Source organism: Oncorhynchus kisutch, linkage group LG15, assembly GCF_002021735.2.
Source record: "Oncorhynchus kisutch isolate 150728-3 linkage group LG15, Okis_V2, whole genome shotgun sequence".
NCBI lineage: Eukaryota > Metazoa > Chordata > Actinopteri > Salmoniformes > Salmonidae > Oncorhynchus > Oncorhynchus kisutch.
The window spans coordinates 23374915-23402136 of record NC_034188.2 but is presented as its reverse complement, the minus strand read 5'-3'; the positions used below and the strand labels follow the sequence as shown (position 1 = coordinate 23402136).

At 43.1% G+C, this 27222-nt stretch overlaps 1 protein-coding gene across 1 annotated transcript in view; it reads left to right on the top strand.

The window, feature by feature from the left end:
* Window positions 1–27222, top strand: part of slit3 (slit homolog 3 (Drosophila)) — a 386836-nt gene that overhangs the window by 330333 nt on the left and 29281 nt on the right. Inside the window, 5 exon segments of the mRNA XM_031791377.1 lie at window positions 1942–2039; window positions 3167–3306; window positions 15252–15345; window positions 16183–16320; window positions 17544–17784. Coding sequence (XP_031647237.1) covers window positions 1942–2039; window positions 3167–3306; window positions 15252–15345; window positions 16183–16320; window positions 17544–17784 — 711 coding nt within the window.

The window sequence follows — 27222 nt, the reverse complement described above, 5'->3', positions numbered from 1 at the left end:
AGTTTTATGTTCCTTTTGATGGCATAGAAGGCCCTTGCCTTGTCTCTCAGCTCGTTCACAGCTTTGTGGAAGTTACCTGTGGCGTTGATGCTTAGGCCGAGGTATGTATAGATGTTTGTGTGCTCTAGGGCAACGGTTATCCTGGCAATTGGACCTTTTTTGTAACACCATTATTTTAGTCTTACTGAGATTTACTGTCAGGGCCCAGGTCTGACATAATCTGTCCAGAAGATTTAGGTTCTGCTGTAGGCCCTCCTTGGTTGGGGACAGAAGCACCATATCATCAGTAAACAGTAGACATTTACTTCATATTCTAGTAGGGTGAGGCCGGGTGCTGCCGACTCTTCTTGTGCCCTCTCCAATTCGTTGATATATATGTTGAAGAGGTTGGGGCTTAAACTGCATCCCTGTCTCACCCACGGCCCTGTGGAAAGAAATGTGTGTTTTTTTTTACAATTTAAACTGCATACTTGTTGTTTGTGTACATGGATTTGATAAGGTTTATGTTTTTCCCCCAAGACCACTTTCCATCAGTTTGTATAGCAGATACTCATGCCAAATTGAGTCGAAGGCTTTTTTTAATTCAACAAAGCATGAGAAGACTTTGCCTTTGTTTTGGTATGTTTGTTTGTCAATTAGGGTGTGCAGGGTGAATACGTGGTCTGTTGTACAGTAATTTGGTAAAAAGCCAATTTGTCTGCTGTTTATGATAATGCAGAGGATTTTCCCAAGGTTGCTGTTGACGCATATCCCACGGTAGTTATTGGTGTCAAATTTGTCTCCATTTTTGTGGATTGGGGTGATCAGTCCTTGCTTCCGAATATTGGGAAAGATGCCAGAGCCAAGGATGATGTTGAAGAGTTTAAGTGTAGCCAATTGGAATTTGTGGTCTGTATTTTGTATAATTTCTTTGAGGATACCATCAACACCACAGGTCTTTTTTGGTTGGTGGGTATGTATGTTGTCCTCTAGTTCATTCAATGTATTTGGAGAATCCAGTGGATTCCGCTAGTCTTTAATAGTTGATTCAAAGATTTGTATTTGATCATGTATATGTTTTTATCTGTTTGTTCTTTGTTATAGGGCCAAAACGATTGGAGAAGTGGTTTACCCATATATCTCCATTTTGGATAGATAACTCTTTGTGTTGTTTTTGTTTAGTGTTTTCCAGTATTCCCAGAAGTGGTTAGAGTCTATGGATTTTTCAATTACATAGAGCTGATTTCTGACCTGCTATTCCTTCTTTTTCCATAGTTTCTGGATTCACCATAGTGAAGGTGTAGGCTCAGGTTTTCTGGGTCTCTATGTTTTTGATTGGACAGGTTTCTCAATTTCTTTCTTAGGTTTTTGCATTCTTCATCAAACCATTTGTCATTGTGGTTCATTTCTTCGGTTTTCCATTTGAAATATTTAGATTTGATAGGGAAGCTGAGAGGTCAAATATACTGTTTAGGTTTTCTACTGCCAAGTTTACACCTTCACTATTACAGTGGAACATTTTGTCCTGGAAGTTGTCTGAAAGGGATTGATTTGTTGTTTCCTAATTGTTTTTTGTCAGGTTTCCACACTACTTTCCTTCCAGCTATAGCATTTCTTAATATGGGTGTGAGGTTCTTGTCTAGTTCTGACATTTAGGTTGCCACAGACTAGTACATGTCCCTGGGCCTGGAAATGATTGATTTTCCCCTCCAGGATGGAGAAGCTGTCTTCATTAACGTATGGGGATTATAGTGGGGGGATATAGGTAGCACACAGAGGACATTTTTCTCTACTGAGATCATTTATTTTTTCATTTGTAGCCAAATGTAAAATGTTCTTGTTTTGATTTATTTAATTATTTATTTATTTAGTAAGGTCTGCTAGCATACCCCCTGAGTCTCTTCTTTGTTTCACACCCCTCTCTCTCTTCCCCTCCCTCGCTCCTCCCTTCCTCCCTTCCAGGGACAGAACTGTGAGATATCCATCAACGCCTGCATCAGTTTCCCCTGTGCCAATGGAGGGACCTGCCACGTGATCCCAGGCCAAGAGGACCAGTTCAGGTACCCACTACCCACTACTCTCTCCACACACCACACAGAGAGGCCGTCTGAAATGGCACACTATTCCCTATATAGTGGGGCAGACAGAGGAGTAATATGCAGGCAGCAGTGTTGTTCCAGTGTGTGAGTGACTCTGTGATAACCCATGGTCCATGCTGGTGTTGTTCCTCATCAGGCTTGGGGCCAGACTACTGCCACACTCTCCTCTCTTTCATTGTTCACTGTTCGGCCTTTAAACACCAATCAACCAACCCTAGCTGTCTGTCTCATCAATGATCCACATGTGGGATCTCTCCTCAGCCTTTTGATATAGCAGATTAAGGCCTTACAGCATGACCTCACTACAAAGCCTGTATCTGTTCTAGCTATGCACCGACACAAAGGTTCATCTCCTTGAGTCACTATGATGTCACTCTTTCCAGGGGTCGCAACCTTGAGGCCTCTTACAGGAGCTTTGTATATCCCCTCTCTACTTACAGCCCCCAGTCAGTCCCTCTGGAGAACTGCTAAAGGACATCACAATCGCTCATCTCCTCAGGGTCATGTTGAATCAGAAGCCGCTGGCCTTCAAAGAACAACAGGCGTTTGATAAAGCTACTCGTCTCACTAGTGACGCTTATCTCTCCTTACTCTGCTGAGAGCCTGCCCACCACGCCGCACCCATGATGCCAACCCTGTGCCACCCCTCCCGCACAGCACAGCCAGGCCAGCTAGGGAAGGCGGGCATAACAGACAAGAGAGAGAGAGACAGAGCTAGTGTGATGCCAGAGTTAAGCGGTCTACCGATTCCACATGACATTTAGTTATTAAAGCTTGATGAATGCTCTTCCACATAGGATCTTACAGGGACACACGTCTAATTGGAGTTATTGAATTCACAGACAGACCTGATTACATTACATTTCAAATGTCACTGGAGTTCTACCCTTGTTGTTATTCAAATTGAAGTGCAGGTCTTAGGCTTTCAAAGGGCATTAGTCCTTAATAGATGGGCCAGGGCCACAGAGCAGAGGGCATCTGGAGCGTGAATTTGAAGTGAAGTGGAATGAAACCCAGTACACTTCCATGACTCTGGCAGTGTCCTAACTAACTATCTGTGACTGCTATCCTGTCTCTCTCCTCCCAAGCTGTACGTGTCCTCCTGGGTACGAGGGTCTGCAGTGTGAGGTGAATCCTGACGATTGTGAGGACAATGACTGTGAGAACAACTCTACCTGTGTGGACAGCATAAACAACTATACCTGCTTCTGCCCCCCAAACTTCATAGGTATGATACACATTTTTTCAAAATGTCGAATAGACATGCAGACAAATGAATTCATGCAGAGAGTGGAATAATAGCCTACTACTAGCCTCATAATAAAAAAAATACATTGATGTTATTTGGCAGGTCACAGATCTGCTCTCGGGAACCATTCTATGTGGGTGGGTTGGGATGTGAAGAAAAAACTGTCCTGATATCGGGTATCGGGTGGGGCTCAGAATTGATGTGGCAGTGGAGGGTGGGAGGCAGTTACAGTAGCATTTTTATTCTGTAATAAACTTCTTATCCTACTATAATACAGTTCTTATCCTACTGTAATACACTTCTAATGTTAGTGTAATCACTTATTATGCTACTGCAATAAGCTTCTTATCCTTCTGTAATACACTTCTTATCCTACTGTAATATACTTCTTATCCTACTGTAGTACACTTCTTATGCTACTGTAATACACTTCTTATCCTAGTGTAATACACATCTTATCCTACTGTAATACACTTCTTATGTTAGTGTAATACACTTATTATGCTACTGTAATAAGCTTCTTATCCTACTGTAATACACTTCCTATCCTACTGTAATACACTTCTTATGTTAGTGTAGTACACGTCTTGTGTTACTGCAATACACTTCCTATCCTACTGTAATACACTTCTTATGTTAGTGTAATACACTTCTTATGTTAGTGTAATACACTTATTATGTTAGTGTAATACACTTATTATGTTAGTGTAATACACTTCTTATGATAGTGTAATACACTTATTATGTTAGTGTAATACACTTATTATGTTAGTGTAATACACTTATTATGTTAGTGTAATACACTTATTATGTTAGTGTAATACACTTCTTATGATAGTTTAATACACTTCTTATCCTATTGTAATATACTTCTTATGTTGCTGGAATACACTTCTTATGTTAGTGTAATAAACTTCTTATGTTCGTGTAATACACTTCTCATGTTAGTTTAATACACTTCGTATCCTACTGTAATAAACGTATTATCCTACTGTAATACACTTCATACCCTACTGTAATACACTTCTTATGCTACTGTAATAAACTTCTTATCCTACTGTAATACACTTCTTATCCTACTGTAATACACTTCTTATCCTACTGTAATACACTTCTTATGTTACTGTAATACACTTCTTATGTTAGTGTAATACACTTATTATGTTACTGTAATACACTTCTTATGTTGCTGTAATACACTTATGTTAGTGTAATACACTTCTTATGTTACTGTAATACACTTCTTATGTTGCTGTAATACTCTTATGTTAGTGTAATACACTTCTGTTAGTGTAATACACTTCTTATGTTAGTGTAGTACACTTCTTGTGTTACTGTAATACACTTCTTATGTTAGTGTAATACACTTCTTATGTTAGTGTAATACACTTCTTATGTTACTGTAATACACTTCTTATGTTGCTGTAATACACTTATGTTAGTGTAATAGACTTATTATTCTACTGTAATACACTTCTTATCCTACTGTAATACATGTCTTATTCTACTTTAATAAACTTCTCATCCTACTGTAATACACTTCCTCTCCTACTGTAATACATTTCTTATCCTACTGTAATACACTTCTTATCCTACTGTAATACACTTCGTATGCTACTATAAAAAACTTCCTATCCTACTCTAATACACTTCTTATCCTACTGTAATATACTTCTTATCCTACTGTAGTACACTTGTTATGCTACTGTAATACACTTGTTATGCTACTGTAATACACTTCTTATCCTAGTGTAATACACTTCTTATCCTACTGTAAACACTTCTTATCCTACTCTAATACACTTCTTATGCTACTGTAATATACTACTTATGTTACTGTAAGCCACTTCTTATGCTACTGTAATACACTTGTTATGCTACTGTAATACACTTCTTATCCTAGTGTAATACACTTCTTATCCTACTGTAAACACTTATTATCCTACTCTAATACACTTCTTATGCTACTGTAATATACTACTTATGTTACTGTAAGCCACTACTTATGCTACTGTAATATACCACTTATTTTACTCTAATACACTTCTTATGCTACTGTAATAAACTACTTATGGTACTGTAATACATTTATGCTACTCTAATACACTTCCTATGTTACTGTAATACACTATTTATGTTACTGTAATACACTTCTTATGCTTGTCGTGTCTTTGGCTATGCCGGATTAAGTGATATGACATGCTATTCTATCATATAATTTCTCTGTAATTAATATTACTTGATTAAGCCAATCAGGTAAACAATTAACTAGAAAGTCGGGGCACCACAAAATAATGTTTATAGAGCTGTTATCTTCCGAATAAACTCTTAAAGACGTAGTAGTCTTTTACCTCAATAGCAGTCAATATTTAATCGTCACTTTATTTAGTCTCATCTGAAGTTGTAAATTCTTGGTTATCTTCACGAACCCTGGCTAACAAGTTGAATCAGCAATACAACATTTGGTTTAATTATTTATTTAAATTTACCTAAATAATCACACAGAATTACATCGAAACAGAATGAATCATACATTGATTACAAATTATGTCATAAAGGAAAACGTCCCTGGTGGACGGAGCAGATATGACGGCTGGTTACACAGAGAAAGGGGGTTGGGTTTTGAATGAAAGAGCGGGAAGACTGAGTAACAAAGGGAGAAGCTATGCTATTGTAAATACAGTATCTTATGCATTCTAAATTTACTCTGAGCTGAGCTTCGGTAGCTTGGTCGTAGATAGTAGGCCGGGTTGCCCAACAGGGATCTCTTGTCCTTTGAAGAATGTCTCTGGTGGTAAACTGGATACATGGTAGTACCGTCGTCATGTGGTCGACAGATACTCTGTCCGTCCTCTCCTAGCCCACATCTACAGTTGCTGCGCTAATGCAATGGCTAGGAGGTATCACTTCTTTAGTGAATAAGGGTTCAAAGTTCATACCAAGTTGCCATGCTATATGCTCATGCTATATTCTGGCTGGTATAGTCTAAATTCATCCTTCCGGGGTGTAGGTCGTCACCTTCATATTGAAATTCGATGCTAAATTTGTTAGGTTCTCTAAGGTTGGCTTAGTTCTGTAGGTGGTCTTTGTCCTTTCAACGTAGGGACCTCAAGTCCACACGTCCTTGGAACAGAAAGTTACATTTTCGTCAAGGGGCTTATATAGGAGGGGAGAGAGGGCCGTGTTTCGTAGTTTATAACCCATGTCTGTTCACTTGGGCGTTGCCTCTGAGTGAGCAGAGTTTCTCTATGACAAACCGTTCTCTCATTTAACAAGCTAAAACTTACATTCAATCTTTTCACAAATTGTTTCATATTTAAACATTTAATTGCACAACAATTCCATGTGAATCTGATCATTACAACGTGTCGACTTTCCAAGATACACTTCTTATGTTACTGTAATATACTTCTTATATTGCTGTAATACACTTATGTTGCTGTAATACACTTCTTATGTTAGTGTAATACACTTCATATGATAGTGTAATACACTTCTTATGTTTCTGTAATAAACTTCTTATGTTAGTGTAATACACTTCTTATGTTGCTGTAATAGACTTCTTATGTTAGTGTAATACACTTCTTATGTTAGTGTAATACACTTCTTATGTTGCTGTAATACACTTCTTATGTTAGTGTAATACACTTCTTATGTTAGTGTAATACACTTATGTTAGTGTAATACACTTCTTATGTTAGTGTAATACACTTCTTATGTTGCTGTAATACACTTCTTATGTTAGTGTAATACACTTCTTATGTTAGTGTAATACACTTCTTATGTTAGTGTAATACACTTCTTATGTTAGTGTAATAGACTTCTTATGTTGCTGTAATACACTTCTTATGTTGCTGTAATACACTTCTTATGTTAGTGTAATACACTTCTTATGTTAGTGTAATACACTTCTTATGTTGCTGTAATACACTTCTTAACCTACTGTAATACACTTCTTATGTTGCTGTAATACACTTCTTAACCTACTGTAATACACTTCTTATGTTGCTGTAATACACTTCTTAACCTACTGTAATACACTTCTTATGTTGCTGTAATACACTTCTTAACCTACTGTAATACACTTCTTATGTTGCTGTAATACACTTCTTAACCTACTGTAATACACTTCTTATGTTACTGTAATACACTTCTTAACCTACTGTAATACACTTCTTATGTTGCTGTAATACACTTCTTAACCTACTGTAATACACTTCTTATGTTACTGTAATACACTTCTTAACCTACTGTAATACACTTCTTATGTTACTGTAATACACTTCTTAACCTACTGTAATACACTTCTTAACCTACTGTAATACACTTCTTATGTTACTGTAATACACTTCTTAACCTACTGTAATACACTTCTTATGTTACTGTAATACACTTCTTAACCTACTGTAATACACTTCTTAACCTACTGTAATACACTTCTTATGTTACTGTAATACACTTCTTAACCTACTGTAATACACTTCTTATGTTACTGTAATACACTTCTTAACCTACTGTAATACACTTCTTATGTTACTGTAATACACTTCTTAACCTACTGTAATACACTTCTTATGTTACTGTAATACACTTCTTAACCTACTGTAATACACTTCTTATGTTGCTGTAATACACTTCTTAACCTACTGTAATACACTTCTTATGTTACTGTAATACACTTCTTAACCTACTGTAATACACTTCTTAACCTACTGTAATACACTTCTTATGTTACTGTAATACACTTCTTAACCTACTGTAATACACTTCTTATGTTACTGTAATACACTTCTTAACCTACTGTAATACACTTCTTATGTTACTGTAATACACTTCTTAACCTACTGTAATACACTTCTTATGTTACTGTAATACACTTCTTAACCTACTGTAATACACTTCTTATGTTACTGTAATACACTTCTTAACCTACTGTAATACACTTCTTAACCTACTGTAATACACTTCTTATGTTACTGTAATACACTTCTTAACCTACTGTAATACACTTCTTATGTTACTGTAATACACTTCTTAACCTACTGTAATACACTTCTTATGTTACTGTAATACACTTCTTAACCTACTGTAATACACTTCTTAACCTACTGTAATACACTTCTTAACCTACTGTAATACACTTCTTATGTTACTGTAATACACTTCTTAACCTACTGTAATACACTTCTTAACCTACTGTAATACACTTCTTAACCTACTGTAATACACTTCTTAACCTACTGTAATACACTTCTTATGTTACTGTAATACACTTCTTAACCTACTGTAATACACTTATTATCAACTAATGCTGTTATATTGCCCACCCTAAAAAATGAACCACAGAAAGATAAAGGTTAGCTTCAACATAGACAAAATCCTAAACTCTAAAATTGCACCTAAATAAACCAAATAATATATTTTTTTATGCTTGTCTAAAATGGACAGTTTTTCTGAATTGATCTGAAACTGCTCTTTGGAATGACAATACAATCATGTCGGAGCAAAGAGCCAAAGAGGGCCAAAAAAAAATTACAGGTGGGGGGGGGGGGGTCCCTGCTGCCTGCAGCCCTGCACAGTCCAGTGAGTTCAGCCCAAGCACAGTGCAGTTCTGAGTGCAACCAGCCAGTATTGGCCAGGCTCTCTCTGCAGTGCGCATGTGGGGCAGCAGCTGCGGGCATCTCCTCAGTCAGGCATCATGGGCAGTCGCCTGCCCGTCACAAGGAAGGGAGGGTGCTGATCTGAGCAGCTGTCCACGCGCACCAACCCTGTCATTACCACCGCATGCCTTGTAGGCCTGGCCGTGCCACGTCCTTCCCAGGCCCAGCCTCCCCTGGGACCAGAGCACAGAACACAGAGGGTCTATGGTCTAATGGGGCTAGAGGCTGGCAGCAGAGAGGCAGCCAGTAGAGCGACACCCTGCCGGCCAGCCTGCCACACACAGCTAACCCCCCAGTGTGGGCATGTGGGCCCCTGGGCCAGCGGCTTGCAGCTCACGCGGCCATGTGAAGAAGCGGTCACAGGCCGGCTCCGGGAGAAGTCCACAGGCTAACCCAGCAATTAGACGTCTGTGTGCTCCAGAGACAAATCTAAGACTGTGACTACATGGTGTAGACTAGAGAGCCTGTGGACATGGACCATTAGACTAGAGAGAGAAAGCATCTTGCAGGCCTGTGGACCAGGAACATTAGACTAGAGAGAGAAAGCATCTTGCTGGCCTGTAGACCAGGAACATTAGACTAGAGAGAGAAAGCATCTTGCTGGCCTGTAGACCAGGAACATTAGACTAGAGAGAGAAAGCATCTTGCTGGCCTGTAGACCAGGACCATTAGACTAGAGAGAGAAAGCATCTTGCTGGCCTGTAGACCAGGAACATTAGACTAGAGAGAGAAAGCATCTTGCTGGCCTGTAGACCAGGAACATTAGACTAGAGAGAGAAAGCATCTTGCTGGCCTGTAGACCAGGACCATTAGACTAGAGAGAGAAAGCATCTTGCTGACCTGTAGACCAGGAACATTAGACTAGAGAGAGAAAGCATCTTGCTGGCCTGTAGACCAGGAACATTAGACTAGAGAGAGAAAGCATCTTGCTGGCCTGTAGACCAGGAACATTAGACTAGAGAGAGAAAGCATCTTGCTGGCCTGTGGACCAGGACCATTAGACTAGAGAGAGAAAGCATCTTGCTGGCCTGTAAACCAGGACCATTAGACTAGAGAGCCTGTGGACATGGACCATTAGACTAGAGAGAGAAAGCATCTTGCTGGCCTGTGGACCAGGACCATTAGACTAGAGAGAGAAAGCATCTTGCTGGCCTGTGGACCAGGACCATTAGACTAGAGAGAGAAAGCATCTTGCTGGCCTGTAAACCAGGACCATTAGACTAGAGAGAGAAAGCATCTTGCTGGCCTGTGGACCAGGACCATTAGACTAGAGAGAGAAAGCATCTTGCTGGCCTGTGGACCAGGACCATTAGACTAGAGAGAGAAAGCATCTTGCTGGCCTGTAGACCAGGAGCATTAGACTAGAGAGAGAAAGCATCTTGCTGGCCTGTAGACCAGGAACATTAGACTAGAGAGAGAAAGCATCTTGCTGGCCTGTAGACCAGGAACATTAGACTAGAGAGAGAAAGCATCTTGCTGGCCTGTAGACCAGGACCATTAGACTAGAGAGAGAAAGCATCTTGCTGGCCTGTAGACCAGGAACATTAGACTAGAGAGAGAAAGCATCTTGCTGGCCTGTAGACCAGGAACATTAGACTAGAGAGAGAAAGCATCTTGCTGGCCTGTAGACCAGGACCATTAGACTAGAGAGAGAAAGCATCTTGCTGACCTGTAGACCAGGAACATTAGACTAGAGAGAGAAAGCATCTTGCTGGCCTGTAGACCAGGAACATTAGACTAGAGAGAGAAAGCATCTTGCTGGCCTGTACACCAGGAACATTAGACTAGAGAGAGAAAGCATCTTGCTGGCCTGTAGACCAGGACCATTAGACTAGAGAGAGAAAGCATCTTGCTGGCCTGTAAACCAGGACCATTAGACTAGAGAGCCTGTGGACATGGACCATTAGACTAGAGAGAGAAAGCATCTTGCTGGCCTGTGGACCAGGACCATTAGACTAGAGAGAGAAAGCATCTTGCTGGCCTGTGGACCAGGACCATTAGACTAGAGAGAGAAAGCATCATGCTGGCCTGTAAACCAGGACCATTAGACTAGAGAGAGAAAGCATCTTGCTGGCCTGTGGACCAGGACCATTAGACTAGAGAGAGAAAGCATCTTGCTGGCCTGTGGACCAGGACCATTAGACTAGAGAGAGAAAGCATCTTGCTGGCCTGTGGACCAGGACCATTAGACTAGAGAGAGAAAGCATCTTGCTGGCCTGTAGACCAGGACCATTAGACTAGAGAGAGAAAGCATATTGCTGGCCTGTAGACCAGGAACATTAGACTAGAGAGAGAAAGCATCTTGCTGGCCTGTAGACCAGGAACATTAGACTAGAGAGAGAAAGCATCTTGCTGGCCTGTAGACCAGGACCATTAGACTAGAGAGAGAAAGCATCTTGCTGGCCTGTAGACCAGGACCATTAGACTAGAGAGAGAAAGCATCTTGCTGGCCTGTAGACCAGGAACATTAGACTAGAGAGAGAAAGCATCTTGCTGGCCTGTAGACCAGGAACATTAGACTAGAGAGAGAAAGCATCTTGCTGGCCTGTAGACAAGGAACATTAGACTAGAGAGAGAAAGCATCTTGCTGGCCTGTAGACCAGGACCATTAGACTAGAGAGAGAAAGCATCTTGCTGGCCTGTAGACCAGGAACATTAGACTTAGAGAGAGAAAGTATCTTGCTGGCCTGTGGACCATGACCATTAGACCCTGGGAACATTATGTTAAGGAGGGAGGGAGGAGGATGAGGGAGATGATGGGGAATTCGATAGGTGGCTTTCCAATTGGCCGGTTGGTTGACCCTCTACTGTGTGAGATGACCAGCCTCTCTTCTCCTCTGCTGCAGCCAATACGAGCTATCTTGACCTCTGTTCTCTCAGCTCTCTGAGTGACAGGGCAGAACTGCTCTCAGTGGGTGGACATTGTGTGTGTGTGTGTGTGTGTGTGTGTGTGTGTGTGTGTGTGTGTGTGTGTGTGTGTGTGTGTGTGTGTTACATGTGGTGCCTCTATCTGGGTTAAGTGGCCTGGACCCTCCTGGTTATCAGGACCATGATACATCTATAAACCTTCCTCTCTCTCTTTCTTCCTTTACAAGCTGACAGATCTGACATGGGAAAAGGTCAGTCTATTTCTTCCTTTACAAGCTGACAGATCTGATATGGGAAAAGGTCAGTCTCTTTCTTCCTTTACAAGCTGACAGATCTGACATCAGTCTCTTTCTTCCTTTACAAGCTGACCGATCTGACATGGGAAAAGGCCAGTCTCTTTCTTCCTTTACAAGCTGACCGATCTGACATGGGAAAAGGTCAGTCTCTTTCTTCCTTTACGAGCTGACAGATCTGACATGGGAAAAGGCCAGTCTCTTTCTTCCTTTACAAGCTGACAGATCTGACATCAGTCTCTTTCTTCCTTTGCACGCTGACCGATCTGACATGGGAAAAGGCCAGTCTCTTTCTTCCTTTACAAGCTGACAGAACTGACATGGGAAAAGGTCAGTCTCTTTCTTCCTTTACGAGCTGACAGATCTGACAAGGGAAAAGGCCAGTCTCTTTCTTCCTTTACAAGCTGACAGATCTGACATCAGTCTCTTTCTTCCTTTACGATCTGACAGATCTGACATCAGTCTCTTTCTTCCTTTACGAGCTGACAGATCTGACATCAGTCTCTTTCTTCCTTTACAAGCTGACAGATCTGACATGGGAAAAGGTCAGTCTCTTTCTTCCTTTACGAGCTGACAGATCTGACATCAGTCTCTTTCTTCCTTTACAAGCTGACAGATCTGACATCAGTCTCTTTCTTCCTTTACAAGCTGACAGATCTGACATCAGTCTCTTTCTTCCTTTACAAGCTGACAGATATGACATCAGTCTCTTCCTTCTTTTACAAGCTGACAGATCTGTCATGGGAAAAGGTCAGTCTCTTACTTCCTTTACAAGCTGACATGGGAAAAGGCTAGTCTCTTTCTTCCTTTACAAGCTGACAGATCTGACATGGGAAAAGGTCAATCTCTTTCTTCCTATACAAGCTGACAGATCTGACATCAGTCTCTTTCTTCCTTTACAAGCTGACCGATCTGACATGGGAAAAGGTCAGTCTCTTTCTTCCTTTACAAGCTGACCGATCTGACATGGGAAAAGGCCAGTCTCTTTCTTCCTTTACAAGCTGACCGATCTGACATGGGAAAAGGCCAGTCTCTTTCTTCCTTTACAAGCTGACAGATCTGACATGGAAAAAGGTCAGTCTCTTTCTTATTTTACAAGCTGACAGATCTGACATGGGAAAAGGCCAGTCTCTTTCTTCCTTTACAAGCTGACAGTTCTGACATGGGAAAAGGTCAGTCTCTTTCTTCCTTTATGAGCTGACAGATCTGACATGGGAAAAGGCCAGTCTCTTTCTTCTTTTACAAGCTGACAGATCTGACATCAGTCTCTTTCTTCCTTTACAAGCTGACAGATCTGACATGGGAAAAGGTCAGTCTCTTTCTTCCTATACAAGCTGACAGATCTGACATCAGTCTCTTTCTTCCTTTACAAGCTGACCGATCTGACATGGGAAAAGGTCAGTCTCTTTCTTCCTTTACAAGCTGACCGATCTGACATGGGAAAAGGCCAGTCTCTTTCTTCCTTTACAAGCTGACAGATCTGACATGGGAAAAGGCCAGTCTCTTTCTTCTTTTACAAGCTGACAGATCTGACATCAGTCTCTTTCTTCCTTTACAAGCTGACAGATCTGACATGGGAAAAGGTCAGTCTCTTTCTTCCTATACAAGCTGACAGATCTGACATCAGTCTCTTTCTTCCTTTACAAGCTGACCGATCTGACATGGGAAAAGGTCAGTCTCTTTCTTCCTTTACAAGCTGACCGATCTGACATGGGAAAAGGCCAGTCTCTTTCTTCCTTTACAAGCTGACCGATCTGACATGGGAAAAGGCCAGTCTCTTTCTTCCTTTACAAGCTGACAGATCTGACATGGGAAAAGGTCAGTCTCTTTCTTCCTTTACAAGCTGACAGATATGACATGGGAAAAGGTCAGTCTCTTTCTTCCTTTACAAGCTGACAGATCTGACATCAGTCTACTTCTTCCTTTACAAGCTGACCGATCTGACATGGGAAAAGGTCAGTCTATTTCTTCCTTTACAAGCTGACCGATCTGACATGGGAAAAGGTCAGTCTCTTTCTTCCTATACAAGCTGACAGATCTGACATCAGTCTATTTCTTCCTTTCTTTCTCTCTACCCACCTTCTCTGTATTTCTCCCCATGTTATTTTCCCCCTGTAAAACAGAACTACTGCTAACTAGATGGGAAATTATTTATTTTTCATATCGAATACGATACATATTGATTCTCATTTAGCCAATGACTTTCAGGTCTTCGTACCAATCGAAACCAGAACCAGGCTTGAGCAGTGAGAACAGGCAGACTCAGACATGCACCATAGAAACCCAATTGGAGTGGATTTCCTCTGTAACGCAGCGGGCTGTTGGGGATGCTGGGATATGGGCAGGCTTCTCCAAGGCTCCACCACGAGGCTGCAGGATGAGGGAGAGGCAGAGGAAACAGACCTGGTAGTGGAGGGATGGAGGGTAAAGCAGTGGAGGAGAGGCCTGTGCTGTGAAATCCTGGCTGAGCCCCTGCCACCCCACTGTTAGAGGAGTAGATCTAGCCAAGCAGGTGGACAGAGACAGAGGGTTTATTGAACTGGCCGGGCAGTGATTTAGTGGATTCCAATGGGGCCTTGCCTGGGCAGGTAAAGCCCTGTATTCCGTGCAGATTACAGCACAATATAATACATGTGTTTCAACCCCCAACCCCCACTCTATGGGAGAGTGGAGCAGGCCGGCAGTATAAACATGACCCAACTGTTGAATGCTGAGAAAGCCAGGATGGTGCTTTAGGGAGCCATCATAATACAATGGGACAAATCACAAAACACTCAACATTACACACAATCCCAGGCTCCTATATATACAATCCACTAGAATAATCGCACAATAAGGCACTAAGTCAAATCATGACAGACGTTAGCTAGTATTATGTATGTCGGAAAATTATGTTTCAGGCCATGAACTCACCATCTCTCTGTTCTCTATTATCTTGTGTGTGTGTGTGTGTGTGTGTGTGTGTGTGTGTGTGTGTGTGTGTGTGTGTGTGTGTGTGTGTGTGTGTGTGTGTGTGTGTGTGTGTGTGTGTGTGTGTGTGTCTGTGTGTGTCTGTGTGTCTGTGTGTGTCTGTGTGTCTGTGTGTGTCTGTGTGTCTTCCCAGGGGATCTATGTGAGGAGGGAGTGGACCCCTGTATGCAAGGCTTTGACCCCTGCCAGCATGACTCCAAGTGCCTCCCCCTCACCAAAGGCTACAGGTGAGTGACATGCAGCGCTCAGATGGGGGGCGAGTCTACAAAAAGTCAGAAGTCATCAGAGGCAGCCCACAGGAAGTGACCTGTCATCAGGACAACCTGTTCTGTTCTGTTCCTCCAACATGTTAATATCCTGTTATTTAATGAGGAAAACAAACTCTAGTGTACGTGACTGTGCTGTTTAAAAGCACACTACTGCAGTAGAACTGCAGTTTTTCTATGTTAGAAAGAGCAAGAGAGTGGGTTTAAGGTGTAAAGAGAGTTCAGTCACAGAAAGAAGAACTGTTCAGCGGCAGTTGTTAAGAGTACATTTATATAGTGAGTTCAATACATGAAGTTCCCTCTCAGGAAATACAAGTGATTGGATTTGAATAACATGTTCAGAGAGAATTGAAATTGAATTGAATTGAGAAAGAGAGAGAGAGAGAGAGAGAGAGAGAGAAGGGTGGAGAGAGAGAAAGAGAGAGTAGAGAGAGAGAGAGAGAGAGAGAGAGAGAGAAAGAGAGAGAAGGGTGGAGAGAGAGAAAGAGAGAGTAGAGAGAGAGAGAGAGAAAGAGAGAGAAGGGTGGAGAGAGAGAAAGAGAAAGAGAGAGTAGAGAGAGAGAGAAAGAGAGAGAGCGAAAGAGTAGTGAGAGATAGAGAGAGAGAGGGGGGAGAGAAAGAGAGAGTTGGGGAGAGGGAGCGAGGAGAGGGAGAGAGAGGGGGAGTGAGAGAGGAAGAGAGAGTGAGAAAGGGAGCGAGAGAGAGGGAGGGAGTGAGATTTAGAGATTTAGAGAGGGGGGGGGGAGAGAAAGAGACTGTTTCCTTTGTAACATTGTACCTCTTTATTTCCTGTGTCAGGTGTGAGTGCCTACCAGGCTATGTAGGCCAGCACTGTGAGCAGGACTACAACGACTGTCTGGAGAATAAGTGTCAGCACGGGGCCGAGTGTGTGGACGCTGTCAATGGATACACCTGTGTGTGTAAAGAGGGCTTCAGGTGAGTCCACACACAGCACAGACACACACGCGCACAGGCTGATCTTACTGCAAAGGCTGACGTAGGCTCAGTGCGGCAACAGCATCAGGCCAGCTGCAGAGCACACACACACACTCAGATCACACACACACACTCAGATCACACACACACACACACACACACACACACACACACACACACACACACCAGACTGTGAGGAGCTACAGATGGTGCTTTATTATCCTCCACTTGGCTGTCTAGTTTGAGGCGTGCAGTGCAGGATGATGCAGGGTGGTAAGGGTGATGTGGGGTGGTGTGGGGCAGTGTGGGGTGTTGCTTGGATATGCGGTGCGGGGTGTTGTGGGGTGGTGCAGGGTGGTGCAAGGTGGTGTGGAGTGGTGCGGGGTGTTGTGGGGTGGTGCAGGGTGGTGCAAGGTGGTGTGGAGTGGTGCGGGGTGTTGCGTTGCAGTGTGTGGTGGTGCAGGGTAGTGTGGGGTAGTGTGGAGTGGTGCTGGGTGGTAAGGGTGATGTGGGGCAGTGTGGGGTGTTGCTTGGATGTGCGGAGTGTTGTGCGGTGGTGCAGGGTGGTGCTGGATGGTGTGCGGTGGTGCAGGGTGGTAGAGCGTGGTGCTGGGTGGTGTTTGGTGGTGCAGGGTGGTGCAGTGTGCTGGGTGGTGTTTGGTGGTGCAGGGTGGTGTGCGGTGGTGCAGGGTGGTGTAGCGTGGTGCTGGGTGGTGTTTGGTGGTGCAGGGTGGTGCAGTGTGCTGGGTGGTGTTTGGTGGTGCAGGGTGGTGCAGGGTGGTGCAGTGTGCTGGGTGGTGTTTGGTGGTGCAGGGTGGTGCAGATTGGTGCAGTGTGCTGGGTGGTGTTTGGTGGTGCAGGGTGGTGCAGAGTGGTGCAGAGTGGTGCAGGGTGGTGCAGATTGGTGCAGTGTGCTGGGTGGTGTTTGGTGGTGCAGAGTGGTGCAGAGTGGTACAGAGTGGTACAGGGTGGTGCAGAGTGGTGCAGGGTGGTGTGGAGTGGTGCAGAGTGGTGCAGTGTGCTCAGTGGTATTTGGTGGTGCAGAGAGGTGTGGGGTGGTGAAGGGTAGTGCAGGGTGGTGCAAGGTGGTATGTGGTGGTGCAGGGTAGTGTGGGGTGGTGCAGGGTGTGTATAATCATGATGGGAGGGACCATGGTGGAGTGTGTGTGGCAGCTTAATTGAGTGTGATATTAACCCACACATCTGTCTCTGTCATCCTGTAGTGGTCTGTTCTGCGAGAACCCTCCCCCTATGATCCTGCTGCAGACCAGCCCATGTGACCAGTCAGAGTGTCAGAACGGAGCCCAGTGTCTAGTGATGGCTGGGGAGCCTGTGTGCCGCTGTCTGCCTGGCTTCGCCGGAAACAAGTGCCACAAGATTGTTACCGTCCACCTGCTGGGCAAAGATGCCTACCTGGCACTGTCCAGCGCCAAGATACGCAACTCTACCCACATCTCCCTACAGGTACTGTACCATCTCTAACCCCTGACCTCTAACCCGTAACACTGCCCACATCTCCCTACAGGTACTGTATAACCTTTCACCCCTCACATCACTGTGGGTTTGTATGTAATGACACCCTATTCCCTATGTAGTTCACTACGTTTGACCAGGGCCCAGACCCAGCCCTCATTCACACAGACACAATGACATTGACATCTATCTAGTTAGGGCTGGAATTGTCTTGTTTCAACAGTCACCTTCTATACGATAGCCCTATGAGTCTGAATAGTCAAGCTGTCTCCCTATAACTGATCATACGTCCCATAACGTCATACTCTACCTCATGCACCATTATCAGAAATGGATGATAGCACTTAAGGTTAATAAGAGAGAGAAAGAACCATCTCTCCTCAACACCTTGTCTTGGGGATTAAGTAGTGAGTTGTGCACACTAGCCCCCATCAACGCAGCACTTAAAGTATAGAATGTAGCACCCTTGGGAAAGATATTAGAGGGATATTTTTCTTAAGAGGCTAGCATAAAAAAAAACTCTCTCTCTCTACCTGCATCCCATATGGCACCCTATTCCTTATGTGCACTACTTTTGACCAAAGCCCATAGTCTGTAGTGCACTACATAGGGACTAGGGTGCCATTTGGAACGCACACCTATTATTGGAGCCGCCTGGCTCTGAGCTACCACCAGACACCACAGGGACGGTGGGACGGTGACATTATTATAATGTCACCTTTTGTTCACTAGCATGAATAATGTGGCTTGAGGGGATATGTATTATGGTAATAGAGTGTCGGCATGGCGACCATTATCAGCCCAATCACTGGCAGTGAGTCACGGCCGGCGGATCGCATCTTACCTCCAAATGAGCTGATGTGCTTTTTGGCGAGGGGGCACACTAATGTTAATTAAAAATACTGAGGTAAAAATAAAACACTTGGTCTTAATCTCTGTGCTAAAGGTGACAGCATGACTTTGAGTATTATACGTAGCTAGGTTAGGTAGATACATGGCCAAAAGGAAATGGAGCTGGCCCATTCCTAAAGCAGTGTTCAGTTAGTACATTCTGCCACAGTTTTAGACACGATACATGAAACAACATGGAAAACATAGTTTCATGTTAAAATAGAAAAGTACAGTTTTGAAATAAAATACACTTTGTATTTTTGTAAGCCACTCTGTTGCATACTATGCAAAGTAACCATCTCCCCATGCCATATGTTTCCATTTCAAATACAGTAAGTACAGAATGGTATCCTTCAGGTTTCCATCCAATCGGTGACAGATTTTCATGTGAATACTTTAGAATCTGCGTGAAGAAGATATGAGCATTTTGCCACCAATAGTGTTTCCACCAAATTAACTTTTTGCGGATTAAAATCAATGCGTGAAGATGTAGTGCTCACTAAATGTACTTTTGAGGAAGTTTTCATGCACCGAATAAAAATCGAAAGTTTAATATGTTTCCATCACATTTTCAACTCAAACGATAGTTTTGTCACGTGGGCTCCATCCAGCTCACAGATACAGTGTGCGGGTATAGTCTACATGATGACATTACTATGGATAAGGGCGAGAATATTTGTATTTGTCAAACGGCAGTCAAGCATCGATCGTCATGTCGCCAGAATAAGAGCCTCAATATTTATTGGAAAGGAGAATCAAGATCACAGTACACTTTCAACACTCTCTCTCCAATTTGCTTTATTGGCATGACCTAACAATGTACATATTGCCAAATCTTACTTTGGAGATTTACAATACTAACATAATTAAAATAAAACAAAATCTATATTGTCAATGGGACAAAAGTAACAACAATAATCAAGGGTCAAAATAACCATACGTCAAGTTAAACCATACGTTGAACAATAACAATAACAGCAAGCATAGAGGACACTATCACTCATCTTATGGCAGGCAGCAATGTAGTGCACTGCCAACCCACAGATCTCAACGTTTTTTTAAAGGTTTTGATCAGTAACCATGGTCTAATAGTTAGCCGGAGTGTACAGTCGTGGCCAAAAGTTGAGAATGACACAAATATTAATTTTCACAAAGTCTGCTGCCTCAGTTTGTATGATGGTGTCACGGCCGTTAAAGGAAGAGGACCAAGGTGCAGCGTGGTGAGCGTACATTTCTCTTTTTATTTGGAAAAAAGACAAAACAATAAGACAAAACAATAAATAAACACAAGAGGCTTAGTTCTTGGCAGAGGCACCGGATACACTGGGCCGTGGAGGCGCACTGGCGGTCTCGAGCGCAGAGCTGGCACAACCCGTTCTGGCTGGATTCCCGAATGCGGGACACTGGCACAGAGCACACCGGCCTGTGAAAGCTCAACCGAGACACCGGCGCATCACCCCATCGCACGGTGCCTGACCAGTCACATGCTCGCCATGGTAAGCACGGGGAGTTGGCTCAGGTCTGAATCCTGACTCTGCCACACTCCCCGTGTGCCCCTCCCCAAAAATTTTGGGGGGCTGCCTCTCGGGCTTCCTTGCTAGTCATGTTCCCTCATAACGCTGCCGCTCTGCTTTGGCTGCTGCCTTCGCCTTCCTCTCTGATTCTACCTGCTCCCAGGGCAGGCGATCCTTCCCGGCCAGGATCTCCTCCCACGTCCAGGATCCCTTGCCATTCAAAATGTCTTACCATGTCCATTCCTCCTTACCACGCTGCTTGGTCCGTTTGTGGTGGGAAGTTCTGTCACAGCCGTTAAAGGAAGAGGACCAAGGTGCAGCGTGGTGAGCGTACATGTATCTTTTTATTTGGAAAAAAGACGCCGAACAAAACAATAAACACTACAAAAACAAACCGTGAAGCTAAAGGCTATGTGCCCTAAACAAAGTCAACTTCCCACAAAGACAGTTGGAAATAAAGGCTACCTAAGTATGGTTCTCAATCAGAGACAACGATAGACAGCTGTCCCTGATTGAGAACCCTACCCGGCCAAAACATAGAAATGCAAATAATAGAGAATAGAATATCCACCCCAACTCACACCCTGACCAAACCAAAATAGAGACATTAACAGGATCACAAAGGTCAGGGCGTGACAGATGGCAATTTGCATATACTCTAGAATGTTATAAAGAGTGTTCAGATGAATTGCAATTAATTGCAAAGTCCCTCTTTGCCATGCAAATGAACTGAATCCCCAAAAAATGTCCCACTGCATTTCAGCTCTTCTGCAAAAGGACCAGCTAACATGTCAGTGATTCTCTCGTTAACACAGCTGTGAGTGTTGATGAGGACAAGGCTGGAGATCACTCTGTCATGCTGATTGAGTTTGAATAACAGACTGGAAGCTTCAAAGGGAAGGTGGTGTTTGGAATCATTGTTCTTCCTTTGTCAACCATGGTTACCTGCAAGGAAACACCTGACGTCAGCATTGCTTTGCACAAAAAGGGCTTCACAGGCAAGGATATTGCTGCCAGTAAGATTGCACCTAAATCAACCATTTATCGGATCATCAAGAACTTCAAGGAGTGCGGTTTAATTGTTGTGAAGAAGGTTTCAGGGCACCCAAGAAAGTCCAGCAAGCGCCAGGACCGTCTCCTAATGTTGATTCAGCTGCGGGATCGGGGCACCACCAGTACAGAGCTTGCTCAGGATTGGCAGCAGGCAGGTGTGAGTGCATCTGCACGCACAGTGAGGCAAATAATTTTGGAGGAAGGTCTGGTATCAAGAAGGGCAGCAAAGAAGCCACTTTTCCCCAGAAAAAAACATTGGGGACAGACTGATATTCTGCAAAAGGTACAGGGATTGGACTGCTGAGGACTGAGGACTTTCTCTGATGAATCCCCTTTCCGATTGTTTGGGACATCCGTAGACAAGGTGAGCGCTACCATCAGTCCTGTGTCATGCCAAAAGTAAAGCATCCTGAGACCATTCATGTGTGGGGTTGCTTCTCAGCCAAGGGAGTGGGCTCACTCACAATTCTGCCTAAGAACACAGCCATGAATAAAGAATGGTACCAACTCATCCTCAGAGAGCAACTTCTCCCAACCATCCAGGAACAGTTTGGTAACAAACAATGTATTTTCCAGCATGATGGAGCACAAACTTCAGGCATTGATTATGCAAGAATGGGCTGCCATCAGTCAGGATGTGGCCCAGAAGTTAATTGACAGCATGCCAGTGCGGATTGCAGAGGTCTTGAAAAAGAAGGGTCAACACTGCAAATATTGACTCTTTGCATCAACGTCATGTAATGGTCAATAAAAGCCTTTGACATGTATGAAATGCTTGTAATTATACTTCAGTATTCCATAGTAACATCTAACAAAACTTTGTGGAAATTAATATTTGTGTCATTCTCAAAACTTTTGGCCACGACTGTACTGTCGATTTAGGGCCAGATAGCACTGCATTTTGCTTTGTGCTTGTGTTTGCCAAGAAGCAATGTCGTTTTGTTTTGACTGTGTTGTAATTTGGTTTATTCTGATTGATTGGATGTTCTGGTCCTGAGTCTTCAGTGTGTTAGTAGAACAGGTTTGTGAATTCAGCCCCAGGACCGGCTGGATGAGGGTATTCTTTGCTCAGCTCTTGGCATTGCAGGGCTTGGTAATGATATGAAATATGTTTTACTCCCTACACCACTTTCAATAGCTTTGTAGAACAGTCCTGTATGACAAATAGAATCAAATGCTTTTTGGAAGTCGATAAAGGAAGCATACATTTTGGTATTATTTTGGTGGACACGTTTATCTATCAGGGTGTGTAGGGTGTAAATATGATCGGTCGTGTGGTGTTTTGGTATAAATCCAATTTGGCTTTTACTCAAGATATTGTGCTTATTAAGGAAGTTTAGAACATTTACATTTATAATACTACAGAAAACCTTCCCCAGGTTATTGTTCACACATATGCCTCCGTAATTGTTAGGGTCAAATGTGTCTCCGTTCTTAAAGCTTGGGGTTATGAGTCCTTGATTCCAGATGTCAGGGAAATAACTTACACTCAGGATCAAATTAAACAGTTTTAATATAGCCAAATTGTGCACTAGTGAATTTGAGTATCTCAATTAGGATGCCATCAGGTCCACATGCTTTTTAAAATGTGAGGGCTTGAAGTTTCTTATAGAGCTCCTGGTCAGTACTTGGGGAGTCCAATGGATTTTCATTGTCTTTTATAGATTTTTCTAATCTCTTCAACGTCTTATGAATTTGGCGTCGTTCTGTGTTTGTATCAATTTGAATGGTGTTATGGAGTGTTTTAATATGGGTTGTCTATATGTCACCATTTTGTATTGCTAATTCCTCTAGTTTCGAGTATTAATTTTTTTCTAAAATTTTGCCAGAAGTTGTTTTTGTTTATGGACTTAGTGTCAGCTGCTTGCTGTTGTACTGGACTTTTTTGGTTCTGAGTGTAAGTTATAGAGTTTTAAAGTTTCACACTAATGAAGGCATAATTCACCATTGTTTGGGTCTTTGTTCTTTTGGTTTGATAGTGTCATATGTTTTTTCCTTATACATTTTACAATCTGCATCAAAACAGTTGTCATCTGTGGTCTTTTTCAAAAAAAAATTAAAAATAAATTTCAGTTGTGCTTCTTTTGCCGTTTGCCTGAATATATTGTTGATGTTTTCTACTGCTAGATTGATGCTTTCTTTACTGTGAGTGGATGTGGTATGCAGAAAGTTATCTAAGAGCTTTTTGATTTTTGGATTACAGGTTGCTTTCTGTTATTCTTCTGTGCTGTTTTGGACCCATCTGTATGAATTTCTGACGTTGTACATCTTACTGGGCTGTGAACGTGTGGTTATTTCCATGTCTGTTCTTTTGAGGAACAAGGTCATTTGGCTGTGATCAGACAGAGGTGTTGGTGGCTTGACGGTGAATGAGCTGAGAGAGAAAGGGGTCCATGTCTGTAATGAAATAGCCTACTGTGCTGTGGCCAAGAGGTGAGCAGTAGGTGAATCTCCCCAAAGAGTCCCCCTGTAACCCTACCATTAGAAACGCAGGCTTCGACAGCGCTGCAACAGATCCCTTTCGTTTTTGTTGATGGTGCTGTTGTGATGGTGCTGTTGTTTCTATGGGGGAGATGAAGACAGTTAGAAACAGTATGGGCTGTAATAAAGCTGTCCCCTCGTGTGGTCGTTAGATCAGATAGTGTTCCTGTGCGCGTATTTGTGTCCCCACAGATGAGCACATTTCCCTGGGCCTGGAAATGGCATGTCTCTTCCTCAAGGGTGGGGAATATCTCCTCTGAGTGATATGGGGATTCTGGGAGGGGATATATATTGCGCAAAGGAACACATATTTTTCTCTCAGTTTTAACCAAATGTAATATTTAACCATTTTTATGGGATCAATTTGATTTTGTAGTTCGGATTTGTACCAAATGATCAATCCTCCAGAGTCTCTGCCTCTATTGACAGGGCTATGTTTCTGTGATGGCACAATTACCTCTCTGTAGCCTGTGAAACAGTGATTGACAATGTCTGCCTTACATGCTGACCAGACCGGACAAGTCGCAGATCACAAAATAAATGTAGAAATCCATGTTATTCAATTATTGCGCCAACGAGCGTCTGCGTTGCCAACGGCTAAAATAGAAGTTCTTTCTATTTCTGACGCAGATCGCGCTGAAGTCCTGCCTCTCCCATCTCCTCATTGGTTTATAGAAGCAGGTACCCACTTGCCATCTCATCATTGGTTATACCCACGTGGGTGATTGAAAGACAAACTGTTTTGCCGGTAGTACTATGAAAGTTTATATGCCAATCACCATATAAGTTCAACGATGAAAAAGCCTGGAAGGAGGAGACATGATTAGAAACGATTTGGTTGGCCGTTTTATGTGTGGATTAGTCGGAGTAGAGGACCTTGTGCATTTCAGGTAAAATAACAACTCAATGTTTACATCCCAGGACAAATTAGCTAAATCAAATCAAATCCAATTTATTTATATAGCCCTTCGTACATCAGCTGATATCTCAAAGTGCTGTACAGAAACCCAGCCTAAAACCCCAAACAGCAAGCAATGCAGGTGTAGAAGCACGGTGGCTAGGAAAAACTCCCTAGAAAGGCCAATACCTAGGAAGAAACCTAGAGAGGAACCAGGCTATGTGGGGTGGCCAGTCCTCTTCTGGCTGTGCCGGGTGGAGATTATAACAGAACATGGCCAAGATGTTCAAATGTTCATAAATGACCAGCATGGTCGAATAATAATAAGGCAGAACAGTTGAAACTGGAGCAGCAGCACAGTCAGGTGGAAGTTGAAACTGGAGCAGCAGCATGGCCAGGTGGACTGGGGACAGCAAGGAGTCATCATGTCAGGTAGTCCTGGGGCATGGTCCTAGGGCTCAGGTCCTCCGAGAGAGAGAAAGAAAGAGAGAAGGAGAGAATTAGAGAGCGCACACTTAGATTCACACAGGACACCGAATAGGACAGGAGAAGTACTCCAGATATAACAAACTGACCCCAGCCCCCCGACACATAAACTACTGCAGCATAAATACTGGAGGCTGAGACAGGAGGGGTCAGGAGACACTGTGGCCCCATCCGAGGAACAGCAACAGCAAGCTAGCTAAATAGGACAAATTAGCTAGCAAGTAAAAGCTAACTAGCTAAATTGCCATACATGTTTAATGCTTTTCGACCTGTCCCCAAATTAATGTCATTGGGGGGACAAAATACATTTATGCACGAAAGCACACGATGGCGCACGCGCGCAGCTGGTTTGGGTTCCGTGTTACACCATGTCTCCTGCAGAATGATGATGTCAATATCTTTAAGTGCTAAACTCTTCAGTCCAAAGGTTGATGAGTTTAGGCCCTGAAAGTTCCACATGCTAACTGATAGAGAGTTCATGTCGCTATCAGTTAGTATAAAGACAATAACAGTAACATTCAGAAATACAATAACTACTAAGTTGGTAACAGTGAGATAAACAGCACAGTCCGAAATGGAGTAACTACAAACTACTAAATTGTTAAGAGTGAGATGAACAGCAGTCAGAAATACAGTAACTACTAACTACTAAATTGTTCTGAGTGAGATGAACTGCAGTCAGACATACAGTAATTACTAACTACTAAATTGTTCAGAGTGAGAAACAGCACAGTCAGAAATACAGTAATTACTAACTAGTAAGTTGTTCAGAGTGAGATGAACAGCATAACAGCAAACATGAGTTCTCTTTTTCCTAATCATTGAACAAGTAAACGTTTAATACAATAGCCTTTGTGTGTGTGTGCATTTAGTACAGTTTAGTGCCGATGTATTGGAGGAGCTGTTTCATTTCACACAGTCTGTGAGTTTTCCTGTTGTCTGAGGGTGTCCGCGTAGCTGCGCTGGACCTGCTGTTGGGCCCTGTAGATGGAGCGGGGGCAGGTCTGGGGGACTGTCTCTCTGGTCTGGTGTGGGGTAGTAGGCTGGGCCTGGTCCAGTCCGGCTGCGCCGATAGAGGGGGTGATGCTCTGGTGGTGGGTGGGGCCTGTGGGGTGTGCTGGTCTGGTCGGGTATTGAAGGGGCCTGGGGCTCCTTGGTGGTGCAGTGGTCTGGTCGGGGTCTCTGGGTGGTCCTCAGTCCAGTGCGGTATGGGGTGTATATCTACCAAGTGTCACGTCCTTTAGAGACTTGACAAACATCCCTACTGTGGTCATCACAACATTTTACCTGGAAAACAAAGTTGTGCCATTCTCTGCCGACAACACAAATACCACCTTTGTAGGACTGAATAGGCTGGGGAGCCTATTCTCAATGTCCATACCAAAGTTAAAAATGCTCTGCAGCAGGAGGTGATTGGCTTAGGTTGTCCTTCCCACATCATTCATAACACGGCCAGAACAGCTTTGGATATGATGTTGAGTACCTGCTCACAAAGATATTTGGAAATTTAAATATTTTCACCGTCAAGAGCAGAAAGACTGAAGAGCTTTTGTGAGTTTGTTGGCCAGGAGTACCATAACATTTTAGGACACAGCAATGTTCGCTGGATATCCAAGCTCCCTGCTCTAGAAAGAGTGCTGAAAATGTATGTGGAGTCAGCTGCAATTCTGAGAAATATTGAGGCAAAATTCACTGCAAGACGTGATGACAACTTCATTCAGTTTTGGTCAGAGGACTTCTGAGAGAACTAGAGGAAAAGGGAGCCATGTCTAAAGAGAGCTTTCTCAAAACATCCCAATCATTCTTCACTACGGCTGTGAACTACTTGCAAGCATGGGGAAAGCACACCGATAATCTAAAAGATTTACATGGTCTCCTTTTAAAAAGGCAACCTCAGCGTGAAGTGATCCAGAAGGCAGCAGGCACACTACAGGAATAATGCCCCAATGTGACCATCAATGAGAATGCATTGTTTGACGAGGTTACTGGCCTGCAAGAGTTCCTAAAAGGGGGGATGACTTGAAGAATGGAAATCATCTGAGACATTAGTCAGAGATGGGGCACGGTGGTTACCCACTTCAAAGAGAACGACATCCCACACACTAA